Source organism: Mastigoproctus giganteus, chromosome 4 (genome assembly GCF_048544385.1).
Source record: "Mastigoproctus giganteus isolate SK-2022 chromosome 4, ASM4854438v1, whole genome shotgun sequence".
Lineage (NCBI taxonomy): Eukaryota > Metazoa > Arthropoda > Arachnida > Uropygi > Thelyphonidae > Mastigoproctus > Mastigoproctus giganteus.
The window spans coordinates 235,847,331-235,867,968 of NC_143578.1; the positions used below are offsets into that span (position 1 = coordinate 235,847,331).

The window sequence follows — 20,638 nt, forward strand, 5'->3', positions numbered from 1 at the left end:
AGAAAGTATTCGAAATGCACAGAACTATCCAAAGAATGGCAATTCAGTTGCCAGCAATTAAATAATAATCAATATTTAAATTGCCCATGTCTCCCACCACGCCCAGAAGATGACGTAATAACTGTCAGGACAGCAGTATTCTGCGCACTGACATGACAAAACTAGATTGACCTGGGTATCCCCTAGGGCTACCCTGCCATGTGTAGGAACATGGGGGCCCCCACACCAAATAAGTAACCATGTGGGAGAGTGAGATGTACAGGCAGCCAGGGAAGCAGATTAGCTGAAAAATATCAGTAAGCTGGTAGCAAGGGGATACAATGTAGAATGAAAGACAGAATGAATAGGCTAGTCAATGAGTGAATTAGAAATTATGGTAAAAGGGAATAAATGACTGTTTTTGTGAAAGAAAGACGGACCCAGTATGAGGGAAAGAGAGTGAACGAGTGTTGTGGTGAATGGGAATGAGTGGAAGAGCAAATGTAATTGGCTGAAAGAATACAAAGTTAATAATAACTTACACTACTTTATATATACTAACAAACATTTACTAACAACACTATGACTGCATTCTACCATGGCATGAAAAAAACTTGCTGCTAGGCCGGCACCACAAGAATAATAGTAAGTTGAGGTGCCCAGAGAGAGCAGTGCAGAAAGCAAGAGTTGAACAAATGAAATGAAAGCCAGAAGAATGAATGAGAGTGTAAGTGTGTGATAAAAAGAACACAAACCATAAATGTTTAAGTTCACACTAACCCCAGTTTTAATCTTTTATATTATTTCTTATTTTGCTTAATTATTAAGCATCAGTATTTAACTTACATTACACACAATTGCATCCCACACCATAATTACTTAACAAGTACAGATCATTGTTGAAAACAAGCCGTGAATTAGGGTTAGCATTAGTAGAGGCATTTGATGCAAGAAAGCAAGCTTATGCAGCATCAGCCAAAAAAAGATGCAGCATCAGCCATAAGCATTTGTTTACAGTTACATTATAGTAATAAGTATAATATAACATACAGGCAGTTCTCGCTTTACGAGTTCCTGGGTTTATAATTTTTTTTTCAAAGTATCAAGTATCAAAAATATGAACATTAATTGCAAAAAATGAATGTTAAACATTGATAAATACTGCTAGTTAGTTAGGTTAGTTAGTTATTTGGTTTTTAGGAGCATTAGCAACGAAGGCCATATTGCTCCGGGATATGCAGTGGTCATTCCTTGACCTTTCCGCATCCTCCGTATTTGGTGGTGATGGGCTTGAACCCAGGTCTAATCAAGAAGCGTGTGCTACGCACTGCTGCTCCTTCCCACCTGGCTACGGAGGCGCCGATAAATACTGCATTTCAAACCATGCGCATAGCTATACAATATAGTGTACCCAGCTTTACGATATTAATCCATTCCAGAGACACCGTCGTATCGTGAAAATATCGTAATGTGACCCAATAACACATTGTTTTTTGGCAATTTGTTCCATGATCTCGGAAGTTGAAATTTTCACTATATAACTCTCTAAGTGGTCATTTTTATAGTTCAAATTGTATTAGTTACCAATTCAAATCAATAAAATGCACTACACTTTCATCGTTATCATATGTTCCGTTATAAGAACCAATTTTGAATGCCTTTGTGACATTTTTCTAAAGCACATTTCTGGAGTTCATGATCATAAAACAATAAAAACAATTTGCACTTTCCGGCTAATTGGGCTTTTCTTTTACTGCAAGCAATTATAAACGGGTAGTAAACTCAATGTTATTGCATTTGCAAAAATACCGATAGCTGGAATTGTGTAGTTTTTTGCGTTATTATGGTGAAATGTGTTTCCTCTTTACTGAAATCTTCAATCGTATAAAAAATATATAAATAAATTTTCAGAATCTTCTCTTCATTCCTTTTTTTTTAAAGCTTCGTAAACTCGTTACTCCCACAAATTGTGTTAGTTGCAATTTGTGCGTTCCATTAAAAAAATGCTTATGCATCTATTGAAATTTATAAAGAAAATAGAAGATTATCTTGGAAACAAACGCCTCTTGAAGCATTTCTGAAAACGAATTCTTGTGCAACAAACCAACGAGAACAGAGCCAATAATAAGTGATCAACAGGTGTGCATTTAGTCAATGATGAAGAATAAACATTCTTTAAAATTTTTAAGTCATAAATAATTTCTTTATTATTATAATTTGCTTGATTTTACAGACTATATTTTAATTTCTTTGGATAAATCAATCATTGTTTAAACATAAATTAATTAGCTAACTAATTTCATTGTTGAGAACGTAACCCCTATTTTTAACATTATGTCTATGGGATTTAATTCCTGCTTTACGAGCGCACACTAGGAATTAACTCGTAAAGTCGAGAACTACCTGTATTTTTTTAATATTATATATATAGAGAGAGAATCTGGATTTAACATGCATAAAATTGAGTAGGGGTGCCACAAAATAAAATAAATTACTTAGGGGTGCTGTTATTAAAAAAAAAAGTTGAAAACCACTGACCTAGAGTCTCATGGAAAATGAAAAGGACCTTGGGGAGGGGGATTAATCATGCAGTCTAATATGAAGTTCTCCGAGCAGTGCAGACAGGCTGCCAGAACAGCTCATGAGGTCTTGTTAATGACATACAGGAAATTTTCTAGCAGGGATAAGGAGGTGATTATCCCACTGTATAAGGCAATGGTCAAGCCACATCTTAAGTACTGCATACAGGTCTGGAGGCCTCATTTTAGGAAGAATGTAGAGCTGCTGTAATGGATACAGAAAAGGACAATGAAATTAGTGAGGGGAAACAGAGTGGTACTCTTACCAAGAAAGGCTTAATTTCTGCATATTGCAGTGTCTGGAGACTAGGCACCTGTTTGGCAATTTGACTAAAGTGTTTAAGGCTTTGAATGGCTTAGGCAAAATCAATGCTGATGGGTTTCTTTCTCAGACTATGCATATGAAGGGGCATAAATTCAAATTGAGGAAAGATGGCTGCAGAACAGATGTGGATCGTGTGGATCGATTCAAGGAAGAACTAGACAAACTACTGGAGAAGATGAATTGGCGAAATGGATATTTTCCATCCACGTTTTCGCTGATGCTGTATAAATTTACTTTCTTGTATTATTTTCCACTATTTATACGAATACCTAGTGGGCCAAATTGGTTCATCTCTTTCTTTCTAGTGTCAATAAGAAATGAATTCATTGTGGCTTTTCTTTGCATTCTTAATCAAAGATTTCTCATAATCTGTCTTATCTTGCCAAACCCCCTTTGTGATTGACTGCAGACTAGTTTGTTCTTATTGCAGGTTCCTGTGTCCCTGATAATTTATAATCCTCCTATGAATTTTTCTTCTCTACCACTAATCTCATCAGTTCATCAGACATATATTTAGGTATAACTTTTTGTTGGTATAAAAAGCTTAGTAGTTTCTATGATTACTTCCCTGAACACTTCCCATTTAAAATTTGAAGCTGGTAACTTTATCAGTTGGTCCCAGCGAAAGGAATTTAAAAACTAAGAACCTTGCCTTTATGAAAGAAAAATCCCTTCCCTTTACCACTGACAGTAGTAATATATTTAAGTAGATCCCACATCAGTACATTATGTTCACTGCCACTAGTTGTTCCTTCATCTAGAGATTCTTAATGTATGAAGAGTCACTGCTGACAATCAGACCAAGCTTTTTTTCCCTCTTGTTGCACCTCTAATGTGTTGTTGTAGAAAACAGGCATCCAATAAATTCAGAATTGGGTAGAAGGGGTAGAATTTTTTTCAGCCTGGACTGTACTTGTTAACAGGAGAGACTGCTTCTACAGGGATGGGATACACTTAAATAGAAAGGGTGCAAGAATATTTGCTGATGCTATCGAGGCAGTGTTAGGTGGGTCGGAAAACTGCTAGCTTGGGGGGGGAGACAAAGACCAACAGATTGACAGTAGCCACTGGCAGAAGTGAAAGAGATTCTATTAGAATGAGCAGAAGCCTGAAAAACAAGATGCATGATATTTCAGAGACTGCTGGGAGCCATTGCGGTACAAGTAAACACATGGGTTGTGTTAGGGTCCCTAAGAATAGAAACAGGTGCAGGTATACTTGCGTGTACACCAATGCTAGGAGTTTAGTAAATAAATTTGATGAATTTGAGGTATTGCTCAAAACATCAAAGCCAGATATTGTTGGGATATCAGAGACGTGGTGTCACACAGATATAAGGGATGCAGAACTGGAATTTGGGGAATACAACGTCTACAGAAAGGATAGACAGGATAGGAAGAGGGGAGGGGGTTATGCTATTAGTTAAGAAACACATAAAAACAAAGGAAGTGAAGCCAGTCGACATCGCTGGACAGTGCAGTGTTGAGTCAGTTTGGTGTGACATAAGCATTGGGAGATCAAAATTGAGAGTGGGGTGTGCTATTAGGCCTAATGACTCTGATGAGTATAATAAGAAACTGTACAGGGAAATAGAGTGGGCCAGTAAATCAGAGAGTCTTATAATGGGAGATTTTAATTTTCCAGATATTGACTGGAATTTGGGGGCTGGTCACTCACACACTAGACCGGGCTTTTGTGGATTTATTGGATGATTGTTTTCTACATCAGCATGTTCGGGAGGCAACTAGAGAGAGTAATACTCTTGATTTGATTATCAGCAGTGATTCTTCATGCATTAAGAATCTGCAGATAAATGAACCACTAGGTGGCAGTGATCACAGTGTGCTGAAGTGGGATTTACTCAAAGAGGTAACTACCATTAGGGGTAAAGGGAAGGGTTATTGCTTCCGTAAAGGCGACTACGATGGACTGAGACAGTATTTAAATTCTATACAGTGGGACCAACTGATGATGTTACCAACAGCAAATTCAAAATGGGAAGCATTCAAAGAATTAATCTTGGAAGCTACTAGGCTTTACATACCAACTAAGAAATATTGTTCAAGGTTTAGGCCAAAATGGATGTCAGATGAACTAATGAGGCATATGGCAGAGAAGAAAAATGCATGGGATACTTACAAATTAACACATGACACAGAAGCCTATGATAGATACAAGTTGATATGCAACCAAGTTACAAAGGAGGTTAGGCAGGCGAAGGCAGATTACGAGAAATCCTTGGCAAGGGATGCAAAGAAAAACAGCAAAGAGTTCTTTACTTATGTAAACTCTAGAAGGAAGGGGATGAATCAGATTGGTCCACTTGATATTGATGGGTCAACTGTTGATGACCCTGCTCAGGTAGCTAACAAACTAAATGAATATTTTGCATCGACATTCACACATGAGGAGTTATTCAGCGAGGGGAATGCCAGAGGTGTATTCAACTCTAGCAGTAAGCTACAGAATCTTGAAATAACTGGGAGTAAAGTGGAGGGGAAACTGTTGAAGATAAACACAAGAAAGGCACCTGGGGTGGATGGGATCTATCCAGTTATATTAAAGGAGGCAGCAAAGGAAGTAAGCAAACCCTTAGCCATAATTATGAGAGCTTCGTTGGACTCAGGGGAGGTACCCATAGACTGGAAATGTGCAAATGTGACCCCAATTCACAAAGGAGGATCAAAGGCTGACACAAGTAATTACAGACCTGTGAGCTTAACTTCTGTTCCAGGAAAATTAATGGAGGCACTGGTTAAAGAAGCACTGCAGGATCATTTAGACAAGACTTCAGTTATAGCTCAGACACAGCATGGTTTTGTTAAGGGGAAATCTTGCCTGACCAATTTGATTGGATATTATGATGCAGTCACAAAAGAACTGGATGCAGGGAATAGCTTTGATATTATATACTTGGATCTTAGAAAGGCTTTTGATACTGTTGCACATGGAAGACTGCTATATAAATTGGAGCAGTGTGACATTGGAGGAAAATTGCTGCTATGGATAAAGGGGTGGTTGAGGGGGAGAAGACAGAGAGTGGTAATCAATGGACACTGCTCATCGTGGACTAATGTTATTAGTGGAGTCCCTCAGGGCTCAGTGTTGGGTCCATTATTGTTTTCTGTATTTATAAATGATATTGATGATGGTATAGCAAGCTTAATGTCCAAGTTTGCAGACGATACAAAGGTTGGCAGGGTTGTCAAAGACACTACTGACACTATGCTACTGCAACAGGATCTGGAAAGGTTGAGCAGATGGGCTGAGAGGTGGCAAATGAAGTTTAACATTGACAAATGTAAAGTACTACACATGGGAAACAGCAACCCCAGAGCAACGTATCAACTCTGTGGTACTACACTGACAGTGGTAGAGAATGAAAGGGACCTGGGGGTGGTTGTGCAGGCAGATATGAAGTTCTCTGAGCAGTGCAGACGGGCTGCAAGAGTAGTTCATGGAGTATTGTCAATGATATACAGGAATTTTTCCAGCAGGGATAAGGAGGTGATTATTCCCTTGTATAAGGCAATGGTCAGGCCACACCTAGAGTACTGTATACAGGTCTGGAGGCCTCATTTCAAGAAAGATGTAGAGCTCCTGGAACGAGTACAGAGAAGGGCAACAAGATTAGTGAATGGAACAAAGGGGTGCTCTTACGAAGAAAGGCTTAAGTTTTGCAAATTACAATGTCTGGAGACTAGGCACCAGCGAGGTGATCTGATAGATGTGTATAAAGCCTTGAATGGTTTGAGCATGCTCAATGCTGATGTGATTCTACCTCTAGCTCAGAATAATCACCTGAGAGGGCATAAATTCAAATTGAGGAAAGACAGATGTAGGATAGACGTGCGGAAATTTGCCTTTAGCCAGCGGGTGGTTGGTTGGTAGAACAGACTTCCATCCCTTGTAGTGGAGGTTGATAGCCTAAATAAGTTTAAGGCTCAGCTGGACAGGTATTTTGAACGAACAGAGGGGTGAAATGGAAGCGGGTTTTTTTTTTTTTTTTTTGGCTGATGCTGCATAAGCTTGCTTTCTTACATCAAATGCCTCTACAAATGCTAATGCTAATGCTAAAAAGAACATTTCTGCTACTATGCAAATAACCAACCCACAAGTTCCAATCAATACCTGGAAAGTTAAAATTCCCCATTATAAGACAGTTTCATTTAATGACCCACTCTACCTGCCTGTGTAGTTATTCATTATACTGATCTGGACTCAGTACTGGACTCACCATTGCACTGGCCACCCACATCAGTTGGGCACACTGCTTGAGATTCTATGTGCTTGTTAACCAAGGGCATAATTCTAACCATCCTGTATGCATCCTTCCTATACACATTATACTGATTATATTCAAGTTTTACATCCCATATATTTGAGTGGCACCATTTCTGATACTCTAAAATGAACTTCAAATTCAACAAATTTGTTTACTATACTCCTTACAAGCAATTAGATATGCACCTGTTTTTGCTCTTAGAACACTTAACACAGCCCATGTATTTGAGGACTCCCAGAAGACTTCGTTGGATATTATTAGTCAGAATATGACAAAGAAGATAATTTTAGTGCACCCAGACAATTTTGTAACCTATTACAGACCATCTTCTCACATATGTGCATGTCTATATCATTCATATAAATGTAGCTGAAACAGTGTTTCATATTTTCAGCCTTTTTTGATGACTATTTTCTTGGCAGCATAGTCAAAGAAATGAACAGATATGCTGTGAATCCACTATACTTTGTAGATTTTCTAGAGAGGAAAGCCTGATACCCTACCTCAAAAAAAAATAAATAAATTCCTATATTCAATGTGCTTATAATACAAGAGGTTGTTATAAAGCCGGTAATAATCAGGCCCTCGTTATAACACAGTTCGATTTACACTGATTCGCTATAATGCTTTTCTTATATTATAACCTGTATCTGACTATAACGCTGTCACAAATCATTATAACGCCCTTTTACAGATTGAATTTTTGGCTTATTTAATGAAATCATTTCATTTGATGGAGTCAATAGCTTGAAAATGAATAGCAAAACAGCATTAAAACGTTTCCCACCCCGACTTCAGAAATTTTCCCATGCTCAGTGAAATTTTTTGCACACTAATTTAATTGCGATACAGTGACTTGTTATGTAGTTCCGAGATCAACCTTTTAAAAAATTATAAAGTATATTGCTTGTAATATTTGTGTTATATGCATTTATTCGAAGTCTAGTCATCACTGAGTACAGTATTAGACATTGTGCGTAACGGCCAGTTTACTCAAACATTGTATCATAATTAATGCAACTAATATAGTTACATTTTCGCAGAGTTAATAATGGCGGATAAGAATGAAAAAGCAACAATGTCTGGACACAGTATGAAGACTATAAATGTAAGAAAAAGACTGAATTTGCAAATTAAATTAGACATTTTGAAGCAAATCGATTCCGGTCAACGACAAGCAGATGTGTGCCATAATTTAGGACAAAAATAAAAAATAAAGAATTAATTTTAGCAGCGGGAAAGACAGCTGTTCCACTGCAAGCAACTAGGCCTAGGACGGCTATTAGGATTGAAATGGAGAGACTTTAACTAATTTAATAGAAGATAATATCTAATGCAGAATTCAGTTAAGTTCAGTTATTCAGTTATTTTATAAAAAAAAAAAAAAAAAGAGAGAGAGAGATTAGCCTATATGATGATCTGAAGAAAACTCACCTAAAAAAAAATATGGAACCATTTAAAACTAGTAAGGGCTGGTTGAATACATTTAAAATCCAGGGAGAAGCCGCAAGTGCAGATCAAGGAGCCGAAACTTTCAAAAAAGAACTTGTTAAAATTATTGATGAGGGGTATTATGTGTTATACTTCTCAACAAGTTTTTAACATAGATGAAGCAGGACTTTTTTGGAAACGAATACCTAAAAGAAGTTTTATATTGAAAGGAAAAAAAACATGCCAGGTTTCAAAGCGGCGAAGGATCTGTTGACTTTATTGTTAGGTGGTAACACTGCAGGGGATTTAAAATTAAAACCCCTTTTAGTTTACCAGGAAGAGGGCCAAAGTACAACCCAAAATTGACACATTTTTTCTGATTAAATTCATCATTTAAACTAAATCAATTTAGATCAATTAAATTCATGATTTTAATTGGAATTTTAAGTTTAATTTTGATACATAAGCAGTTACCACATAATTATATACGCATGTAATGCAGAATGTACAAATATTTGAATATTAAATATTTTTACCGACATTTGTGCATCTTTTCACTACCGTTTATTATTGATTAGGAAATATCCTATGGCACCGACCGCAACTCACAAATACATGTTACCTTATGGGAATGAGGTGCTCACTTAGCACTCTGTTTTTCTGGAATGAATTATAAGCGTTGAGCGGGGGTCACTTATAATGGAATTATACTGAAACAAAAAACCTCCAACTGCAATATCTTTTTTTTTTTTTTTTCTTTTTATTACTAAAGATTTATTCTTTTTAAATAACATCTTCATTTTTCAAAATGAATCTGATTTGGCTTGTTTACACACACACATCTTAATGAACTATTTTTTTCTTCACTTATAAGTGACAGATTTGTAACAATTTACAACAAAACAATCTACGGAATAATCCACAGAAATCTGCTTTAAATCAAGACTATGATCCAATAACAACTTTCCAATTACCAAACTCAGCAGCACAAAGATTAAGCCCACAACCAACTACATGTTGCCAGCCCAAATTCCTGTTTGTTGCTTACAGGCAGCAACCATCATCGTTTGTATTCTCTTCGAAAATTGTTAATTATAAATTGCCATAAGCATCCAGACTTAAGTGGATGAATATCATCACAAGGTATGTTGCCACAAACAGAATATATTTTCTCCTCAACCACAACAGTTTTCACCTCAAGCAACATTACACCATGTGTTGAAGCAGTCACAACGTTCAGAGAGAGAGAGAGAGAACTGCATGTTCAGGGCCTGTGCCCAGTTTAACAGATTAAAATCAAGAGTCAAAAACTTACACAGACAAAATAGTGGTATGTGTAAAAATTCCACACTGTTACCCCACTGACAATCAAGTGATTGCAAAATAAAGAATAATTTCCCCATTTCATTAATTCTTACAGTGTGATTAAAAGTGTAAAGTTATCAACCAATATTTTTTACATAAATTACTTTTACATTTTCAAAAATTAAGTGCTGTTCATTGATAGCAAAACTAAGGTAACTCAAGGCAACAACATCACAATACTGATTTTGTGCCAGGACTTAAAGATGGATACATTCCTTTTTTTTAACACAAATTAATCTTTCTTAAAAGTTAAGTTGCTATAGATTAGTCATCGCAAAAGTGAATTTTTTTTCACTTGATTCTTATTATCAAGCAAATGGACAAATAGCTAAATTTTTTAAGATTATTAAAATTAATAATACTGAAGGTAATTGCTTTTTTAAACAATTAAAATTAGAAAAATAAATACCTGCAATACATCCAGGGTAATAGGAAGATCACGAAGAGCCTTTAAGAGGTCAAGGGCCTGGTCCTGTCCCTAAAAAAACATTAACTAATATGAATCTTATTTCACAAATGCTTATAAAAAAGGGTGATTAAATTATAATGTCTGGACAACACCAGCAACAATGAGATCATGCAAAACAAAGAACAGTTTGGTAAATAAACAGGACATCAGTTTTTACCTACCACAATCTTTTAAATCCTATATATCAACTAGAAATTTTGGAAGACCACATATTAAGTCATTTCTAAATGAAATGAATTTGTAAAGTAAGTATGGACACATTTAGAAGAGACTAGTAAACACATCTGTACTTTATACAAGTGTAATTCATCATGAAGAGTTTAGGAAAAATTCTTGGAAGGCTGAAGATTATTATCACTTTGTCACCACCATCTTGAAAGTAAAAAAGTGAAATAAATTTGAAGTTTATATTTACCAGGACACTGTCTGTTATATCAGGGCCACCCAAGAGCCAACTCATCTGTCCACATGTAATTATGTCCACAAATTGAGTATGTTCTCTGGGTGATTTGCTTGTTTTGCTGGGCGAAAAACCAGTCTCTGAGGAGGGGGATATGATATTCGTACAGTATGAACCTTGCTCAACACACCTGAGGCCAACTAACTCAGCCACAGAGTGAAAAAGCCTATATAGGTTCCTCACATCATTAACAGGATTTAAACACAAGCCTTTTCCACCTGTTGGGAGGATGGTGGTTATAACCACTATGCCACCCATGCAGACAGTTTATACCAAGACAACCTGTAGGGTCAGAGGACTTCCTAAGATAGAGATTACAAGAATATTAAGTCTATTTCACAGAAATTCTGATTGAATTTCAACTTAAACTGCCAATTAACTTCAATATGTAAAGTTATCAAATGCCATGTTAACTTTAAACATTTGTACAGAATTTTACCATATTACTGCAGCTGAAATTTAAATTATATGGTATTTTTGCTAATATGGCAGTGATGTGAAAACTCACATTGTCCAACATATTCCTACAGTAAAGGACAAGGTGGTGATTATCCCAATGTATAAGGCAATAGTGCATACAGGTCTGGCAGTATCATTTTGGGAAGGATGTTAATCTGTTGCAACAGGTGCAGAGAAGGGCAATGAAATTATTCAGGGGAAGGAACAAAAGGATACTCTTAGCAAAAAAGGCTTCGGGTCTGCAAATTGCAGCATCTGGTAACTAGACACCTGCAAAGAGATCTGATTATGGTGTTTAAGGCTTTGAATGGATTGAGTAAGCCCAATGCAGATGGCATCCTTCCTCTTGCTCAGACTACACACTCACTCAAAGGAATATAAATTTAAATTGAGGAAGGATGGTTGCAGGGCAGATGCGCAGAAATTTGCTTTCAGCCATTCAGTAATTGATTACTGGAACAAACTTCCATCTGGTGCTGTGGAAGTGAGTAGTTTAAATAACTTTAAGGAGGAACTATACAAATTATTAGAGGGGTCAGGCAGATGATGTGGGTTGTGCATACATGTGTGTGTGTTTTGGTTGATGCTGTATAAGTTTGCTTTCTTGTATCATTTACCATTACTAATACTAAACACCTTTTGAAAAGGTGATGGGTGCTATTTTGAGTTCCAGCTGGTTGAGCAGAGTGATTTTAGAATGCAAAATATAAAAAAAGTGAGGGGTGCTAACAAGTTAAAATCATATAACTTAATTACTTTATAATGAAAAATTACTAAAACATAACTCCATGGAAAATTTGATTACAATATGTAGAATAAGCATGCAACTTTTCAAAAAAAATTGTGACTTAATTGCTCTCCAGTTGTTTTAAAATGCTTCATCTTTATGCTCTGGAGATTCACATATCATCTACAATTGCAAGTTTTACACAGTTATTAATGTTTTTTTAGTATCAGTTTAAAGTAATTCAAGTTTTTCAGTTTTCCCATATAACACCCTATAAATATCATTACTAATACATCAACAATGTGTTCCTTATCACCCAGAAAGGCATTATAAAAGCCCACAATAAAGAAATACCAGATCATTTAAATACTTCAACTAAACTTCATGGCAGAAGAGACACACACCATAGCACTCCTTGACATAAAGATTACAAAAATTGGCAACAATTAGTAAACAAGAGCAAGGACCCAATGCAGTAACAAAACCATTAGGGCTGAAAGACAAAACTGAATCGGAAGTCACTTGGCAATATGCCAGTATACTTTGTCGGCTTCATGAGGTAACACGTGTAAAACAATCAGAAGATAACCAGAACAATAAACTCTGCAGCCAGGGCATTTATCCGCTACCACTAACAACTGCCCAAGATGAAAAAAACTCCTAAATGCTGCATTCACACAATAATCCAAGGGTGTTCTATCCTAACAAAACTGAAAACGGATAAGCCCGGAGGCATTTTTGGTCTATTCAAAGGAGATTTCTTGATTTTTTTTTTTTTTTTTTTTCTGTTTCCCAATAGAAAAACTGAGCAAAACTTTTCCTTCAAAAGTGCTGCAATTTACTATTGGGTAAGTAGAGTAGTTTTAGCGTGTAAAATTGTGGGAAAAAAGAGTGGTGTTATTACACACTTCATGCATGCACATTCTTACATACTAATTTGCAACTGCAATACGTGCATATCATAGTCCCACATTAGCTGCAAGATGGCAAGACTACCAGAAATATGGTCAGACAAGAGAGAGAGAGAGAGAGAGATAAACAGCACAGTCCAGTTCTTGCATGTTAAGATACCAAATCATTGCCAACTAGCTAGTGGATGAGTACAGACCAAACATAATGTCATGGAAACAAATTTAACAGAGGGAAAGACATTCAAAATGAGTAGCAATTCAAGTACCTGAGCACATCCACCATGGATGAGAATATTTGTCATGCATACACCTTAATCGGAGAAGAGAGCACAATGAACTAAGAGAAATAAAAATTTGTATGAACTGGATGCTGAAGCAACTTATAGAGGAACAAAAAACTCTTTAAATGGGCCTCTATCCTCATACATTTGAAGCACTACCTGCAGGAATGCATCATATGCCAAAAATGAAAAAGCATCTGTGCATGTAAATAAACATGCAATCACCTTGCAAAGAAATTCAGATACACCATTAGCAAAGATCGTGGCAACAGTGTTTTGTAACTCTGAAGAAGCATCTCACTGCCAAGCAATTTGCAACTAATGGCATTGTGCAGCACACAGTCATTTCTTGGCTAAAGTCATTTGACACAGATTTCTTCAAGTTGGGATGGATTTCCTGTCACAGTGGGACAAACGCAAATGCAATTATATAATAAATGCATATATTGCACATTGTCCTTCTCACAAGAATGAAATTATTTGCCACTTGCTTGGCCTGCCATATGACTGGCATATTCTTATTTTATATTATTTCTCTGCAACATGGTATGTAATGCTTTACACCACTATGTGCCATTTGCTTCAAAACGTTCTTGTTTATACTCCAGCACAGCCGTCAGTGGAGTTTACAATAAATCATTAACACAAACGTTAATCATATTCAGAAGTCACAGGCTTGAACCCCGGTCCACTCAAAGAGTGCATGCTACTGCACTCTGGCTCCTGACCACACGGCTACATCACCCTTTATTATATATATGTTACTACTTGTTATTTAATGTTATTTATATATAATCTGCCAACAAAGCAAAGTAAAATCTGCCAACCCTCACTGGATCAATGTGGCAGACTATGGGCCATTCCCTCAACATGGCTTCACAACAAAATAAATAGACATCAGTCCCTGGAGGCCTGCAAGCTGCTACCAACAGCAGTCAGAAGATCAGCTCAGTGGCAAAGGGTTAAGAATCGTTGGGCTCAATCTGGTTGCCTTTGGACTTTAGAGATTGAAACGCTTAACATTCGGTCTATGAGTACAGACTTATGCCTAAAAGAACTATTACAAGAGCTGAAAAACATCAATTGGGATATCATCAGCCGGAGCTGGAATTAGGGTGGGGCAAGTGGGGCACCAAACCCAGGTGTAGCATTTTAAGGGCACATCTGACCAGTTATATTTTAAAATTTCTTCATTTTTGATTGAATTACAGTCGGATCTGTGTTTAACAGTGCTATAAACTGCTTTATAGCAAATTTTTTGAATTCTCTTGGTAATTACATTTAAAAGTTTCTGTAGAATGAAGAAAATTTCCATATAACGAACAGATTACGAGAGACTTAACTTTGTATACTTTGTTTCCGCCTCTGACCTTTAGGCAATTTAAGCAATTAGAAAGCACAAATTAAAGGTTAAAGGGATTACCCTTCCACAATGTAAGTGGAATGTAAGATGTATGCAGCCACCTATCCCACATATTGAGAAGTCATGCTAGTCAACTGCTTTCTATAGCCAGTCAAAAGATTGAGGCATATTCCAGACAGGGATAATAGCTTCTGGCCAACTTATGTTCTTTGTTCAAAATAACAGTAAATATTTTATTAAAAGAAATACTGCATTATCTTTGTACGTGCTACTTATGATTCCAGAAATTTTTGTGATTTTGTGAGAGTGAAAAAAATTATAAATTCAGGATTTATAATCACTTACGCAAAAAATATCAGGGAGGAACAGTGTTTTACAAATTTTGAAAATAACGGAGAAATTCAATTACAAACTTCTATAAAGTATGGCCCATTTTGTGATGTCCCACCTCTGAGCTTTTTGGTTTGTCCTCCGATGCTAACCACTGGAGGACAAACAAAATTTTTCAAATATCTGTTGATATTTCGACAGATATTTGAAAAATCAGGATATAAAATCTGTAACCCCTTTACAACTTCTCCAATTCATTCATGAGTATTGTCTAATATAGTGGTTCTCAAAGTGGGTGTCACGGCACCCTAAGGTGCCACTTACTCTTTATAGGGATACCGCAACGTCAAATTTAGCACCGGCTTACATCGTGGCCTTCACTACAAAAGGTCGTTGAATTTCATGCAACTGTGTAAATTAGAAGTCATCATGAAATAATTGCTGACTGCATCGCAGTGTTTATGTACATACACCTACATATATGGAACAGCCGAGCCGTCCTTTGCCTACATTGTATTTGAAATAGCACCACCTTACAAAATATTCTACCAGTGCCCATTGCACCCAGTGCTGGGGGTGCCGGGCATTTTTCATAATGGATTTAGAGTGCCTTCACATTAAAAAGTTTGAGAACCACTGGTCTAATAGAATCTTTCTAAATACAGAAATAGCGCTATGAATTTTTCTTACCCTGCCTGTAACAGTAGCTTCTTGTGAAAGGTCCTTTAAAGTGAGAAAAATTCAATTAAAGTAATACACATTCATTGCATATTTTTAGTTTAGGTTATAATGTTAAAAGTACTATATTTCACAATATTTTGTTTCTATGATTTTATACTATATATATAAACAAACTATCTGGTTTTCTAATTTCTTTGTAGTTATATATACTTTCTTTGAAGTTTATATAGAATTAAATTCTTTGTAGATATAAACAAATATTTGAAAGTTTCTTTTTCTTTGATGTTTTTATTTTGTTATATTCATTGTATTATTTAAATTATTTTATTAATAAAGATATGTAAATCGTAGACTGTTGCAATAGTAATTTTTATGAATTCATAAAGTTTGCAGAGGCGTATCAATGAGGGTGCAGAGGGGGGGATTTCCCCTCAGATGCTGAGCTTCAGGGGTGCAAACTGAAGGAATTATCTATCACAATAGGGGCTCCAGAAAGACATGTTGCCCCCAGGTATCAGCATCCCTAGCTACGCTACTGAAAGATTGACTATCTGCATATAATGGGGCGTACTTATAACACTTTTGCCCCAGATGCAGGATTGCCTTGTTCCGGCTCTGTCATCGGTTTATGTGAGATTCAAAGAAACGGTGAAGATTTGTTCAAACTAGAAATGGACAATGGCTGTAGTATAAAGAAACAAATAATAGGAATGGTAAAATTGGGTTCCCGATCAAAAAAAGAATAACAGATTCACCCATAAAAGAACAAAGTATTACCGAAAGAATTGCCTGCTGTGCTAATATGCTAAATTAGCATCAGCATTAGTAGAGTCATATGATGCAAGAAAGCAAGCTTATACAGCATCAGCCAAAAAAAAAACCTTCCCATTTCACCCATCCATTCGCCCCAAGTGTTTGTCTAGTTCTGACTTGAATTTATTTAAGCTGTCAACTTCCACGACAGATAGAGGTTTGTTCCAGCAATCAATCACCTGCTAGTTGAAATAACCATTATTCTCTTCAAATTATTCAAGCTTAAGCCCCTACAAGTAGCCAGAGTGACAATGAAGTTGAAGAATTTTATGAAGATGTATTGCACCTTTACAAGCATGAGGATGACTACCACTAGAAAACTGTATAATGGACGATTTCAATGCGAGAATTGGTAAGATCCAAAATTGGGAATGATCTGTTGGTTCCTATGAAACTGGAAAAGAGATGATAGAGGCAGTCTACTAATTGAATTTATGGGGAACAAAATTTGTTCATCATGAACTTATTCTTGAAGAAAAAAGGCCCAATAAAAATGGACATATAGGAGCCCTCTTTGAAATACTGGCAAAATTGACTTCGTACTGACAAACAAAACAATATTCATTGACTGCTCAGTCTTGAAACATTTTAATGTTGGAAGAGACCATCCATTACTGAAAGCAAAAATCACAACTGATTGCAAGAAAAATTGAAAGAAACTGATGAAGTCAACTAAAGTGAAGAAGATCAACACTAATGAAGCAACTACTCATTAATGTAACATACAATCAAAAAACTGTGAACTAGAACTGTCTAATCATTACTGTGTGCTGCAAGAACTTCCTGATACACTGGTGTGTTCAAATAAAGTGCATCACTTAGGAATTTCAAATTTCTAACCCTTTTTTGTGATGGTATGTTACATTAATTACTAGCATCACAAATAGAAATATAAACAAAAGATATTTATTAATAGTTAAGGCAAAGCTAAGTAATATTTGACAGGTGCTCTCAAAATATTCCAAAATGAGCATTTGCAACTTTTATACAACAGTTTTGATAAAAACAACAATTACGGCTGAAATATTATCAGAAGCACTCAATTTGCTTCAGTTTATCATTTTAAATGGAAAACTAAATGAAAAATTCACCAGGTGCAAACTAATATTTAGTTGAACTGCCTCTGGCCCTGATCACAGCAACACAAAGCTTGAATTTTATTTATTCATAATAATCAAATAATTGTTAAATTTTCACAATAATGTTCAATTTTCATGTTCGGGAAACAAATCCTTAACTTAGTTCCCAAGAGATAAGTATATTTTATATTTTTTTATAGATTTTAAGCATTGAAATGTTTAGAACAGTTACTTCTTTCATTCTAGTATGGCAATTTTATTTAATAAATTTCTTGGCTGAAAGATAATTTCTGAATATATACCCTCTCAAGAACATAATAACCCTGGATTTACAGAAAATAACAGTATTGCAGAGATTCCCATAGAACAGCAGTTCCCAACTTTTCTTAACTCACGCAAAACTTAATAAAATATTTTCATAGTGGGAAAACAAGTTTCTAACTTAGCAATTTTCTTCATTAAATGCTTCTCACTACCCACAGTTGATAATAGGGCCTTACTGTTTATGTTAAAAATTATCATGACTATGGATGACCACATGAAAGGTTAACAATTACTGTCTGTAACAATAAAATAACAGCTAAGCACAACAATAGATATTTCTGTTCTAAAATAATTAAAGGAATGTAACAAAACAGTTAAGAAAAAGATTGTAAATCAAAATGTATCACACTTTCATTCTGGGCCCTCTTCCCAAACAAGGTGCTAGAATATGACAAATATAGAAGTTACAGAATTCTTATAATACCATGATAATAGACTAAGTGTTAAATAGCAAATGCTTAATGTATGGTACTCACCCGAATACAATCCACAACAGTTTTATGAAGAGACCGATGGCTAAATTTAAGGTGGAATAATTAAATTAATGAATTAAGGGGGGATAAAAAATAAGTTAATTTAACGGAATTTAATTCCACCTTAAATTTAGCCATCAGTCTCTTCATAAAACCATTGCAGATTATATTCAAGTTGAGCACCGTACATTAAGCATTTGCTATTTAATACTTGGTGCTAGAATATTTGGTTCAACAGACAGTCAAACCAAATCTTATATCATCGGCTTGTTGCAGTAATTTGACTTTCATGAAGTGAAAGTGAAACAGATATAATGGGTGGAATATGTCAGAAGGATTTTAATGACTTCACTGTTAAGTGATGGATATGTTTTATTTAACCCAAGCCAAAATTATTAGATTTTCAGTATGGAGCAATGTTTGCAGCCAAAAAATATGGAGATATCAGATTTTCTGTCAAAGTCCTCTTCTGTCAAAAGAACCTCTTCGTGGGTTACAAATCCAATTTTACAAATCCATAATAGGGCCTTACTGTTTATGTTAAAAATTATCATGACTATGGATGACCACATGAAAGGTTAACAATTACTGTCTGTAACAATAAAATAACAGCTAAGCACAACAATAGATATTTCTGTTCTAAAATAATTAAAGGAATGTAACAAAACAGTTAAGAAAAAGATTGTAAATCAAAATGTATCACACTTTCATTCTGGGCCCTCTTCCCAAACAAGGTGCTAGAATATGACAAATATAGAAGTTACAGAATTCTTATAATACCATGATAATAGACTAAGTGTTAAATAGCAAATGCTTAATGTATGGTACTCACCCGAATACAATCCACAACAGTTTTATGAAGAGACCGATGGCTAAATTTAAGGTGGAATAATTAAATTAATGAATTAAGGGGGGATAAAAAATAAGTTAATTTAACGGAATTTAATTCCACCTTAAATTTAGCCATCAGTCTCTTCATAAAACCATTGCAGATTATATTCAAGTTGAGCACCGTACATTAAGCATTTGCTATTTAATACTTGGTGCTAGAATATTTGGTTCAACAGACAGTCAAACCAAATCTTATATCATCGGCTTGTTGCAGTAATTTGACTTTCATGAAGTGAAAGTGAAACAGATATAATGGGTGGAATATGTCAGAAGGATTTTAATGACTTCACTGTTAAGTGATGGATATGTTTTATTTAACCCAAGCCAAAATTATTAGATTTTCAGTATGGAGCAATGTTTGCAGCCAAAAAATATGGAGATATCAGATTTTCTGTCAAAGTCCTCTTCTGTCAAAAGAACCTCTTCGTGGGTTACAAATCCAATTTTTTTTGTTTTGGAACTTTGCAGAAAGTAATTCTCAAAAGTCATTTAAAGGAAACTGAGATGCTCTTTGATAGTCCCTGTAATGACATGGACCAAATTCATATCATTTTCTTTAAAAAAATTATGTAAATTGTTGAAACACTCAATCATATGCTTTTCAAGACAGTCAGTCAAAAATTTCTCACTTGGGCTTGAATATTGAAAACAGTTGTATTTAATCCTTGCAGTGATCTTTAATTTTGAAAAGATATCTGCCAGATATGCTAATCATTGTAGTCATATTCAGTCTTCTGTACATCCACCAAATCAAAAGAATAATTCATGATTTGCAATTTAGATCAATTCAAATAACTGGATGATTAGCTTACAAAATGGGTAATAGGTAATTACTTTTAGTTAGAAGGGTAAAATGCTCACTGCATATTTCTTTGCATAAGGAGGAGAACAGTCTTGAATTAGGTCTCAATTTTATAAAGTTAACTGTTTTGAAAGTATCATCAAGTACACTTTTCAATTACTGAAGCATATGTTTCTTGGGGCTTAGAGGGGAACAGGCATTCTGTATGTTATCAGATCTCAGTCTAAAATAGTGATGGATACAATATCTTTCTATTTTAAAAGATTTAGGAGAAGTCCAGTTGACCAACATCCCTAAAATCCACTCATGCACACCTTCTCGTTGGTAAGTCCTGTTATGTCACTTTGGTAGCAACGAATGTGTAGAGTGGTTCTCTTCAGGACGCCAGGAAAAGATCAAACCCTCCAGCACTTTATTAAATATGACAACACAACAAAACAAATGGCCCTCAATCCCCAGCGATCGAGGCATTGATTAAGTAAGCACTGCAGGATCATCTAGTCAAGACTTCAGTTATAGCCTGGACACAGCATGGGTTTGTTAAGGGCAAGTCTTGTCTGACCAATTTGATTGGATATTATGATGTGGTAGGTGCTGCGTAGCCAGGTGGG

At 35.6% G+C, this 20,638-nt stretch overlaps 1 protein-coding gene across 2 annotated transcripts in view; it reads right to left on the minus strand.

The window, feature by feature from the left end:
• Positions 1 to 20,638, minus strand: part of TfIIS (RNA polymerase II elongation factor) — a 124,121-nt gene that overhangs the window by 79,912 nt on the left and 23,571 nt on the right. The window contains exons 2-3 of one of the 2 annotated variants that reach the window (XM_090372109.1): positions 15,655 to 15,687; positions 10,374 to 10,442 (exon numbers count right to left, since the gene is read on the minus strand). In XM_090372109.1, coding sequence (XP_090228235.1) covers positions 10,374 to 10,442; positions 15,655 to 15,687 — 102 coding nt within the window. The remainder of the gene's footprint in view (positions 1 to 10,373; positions 10,443 to 15,654; positions 15,688 to 20,638) is intronic. The other variant, XM_090372110.1, reaches the window with a different exon arrangement.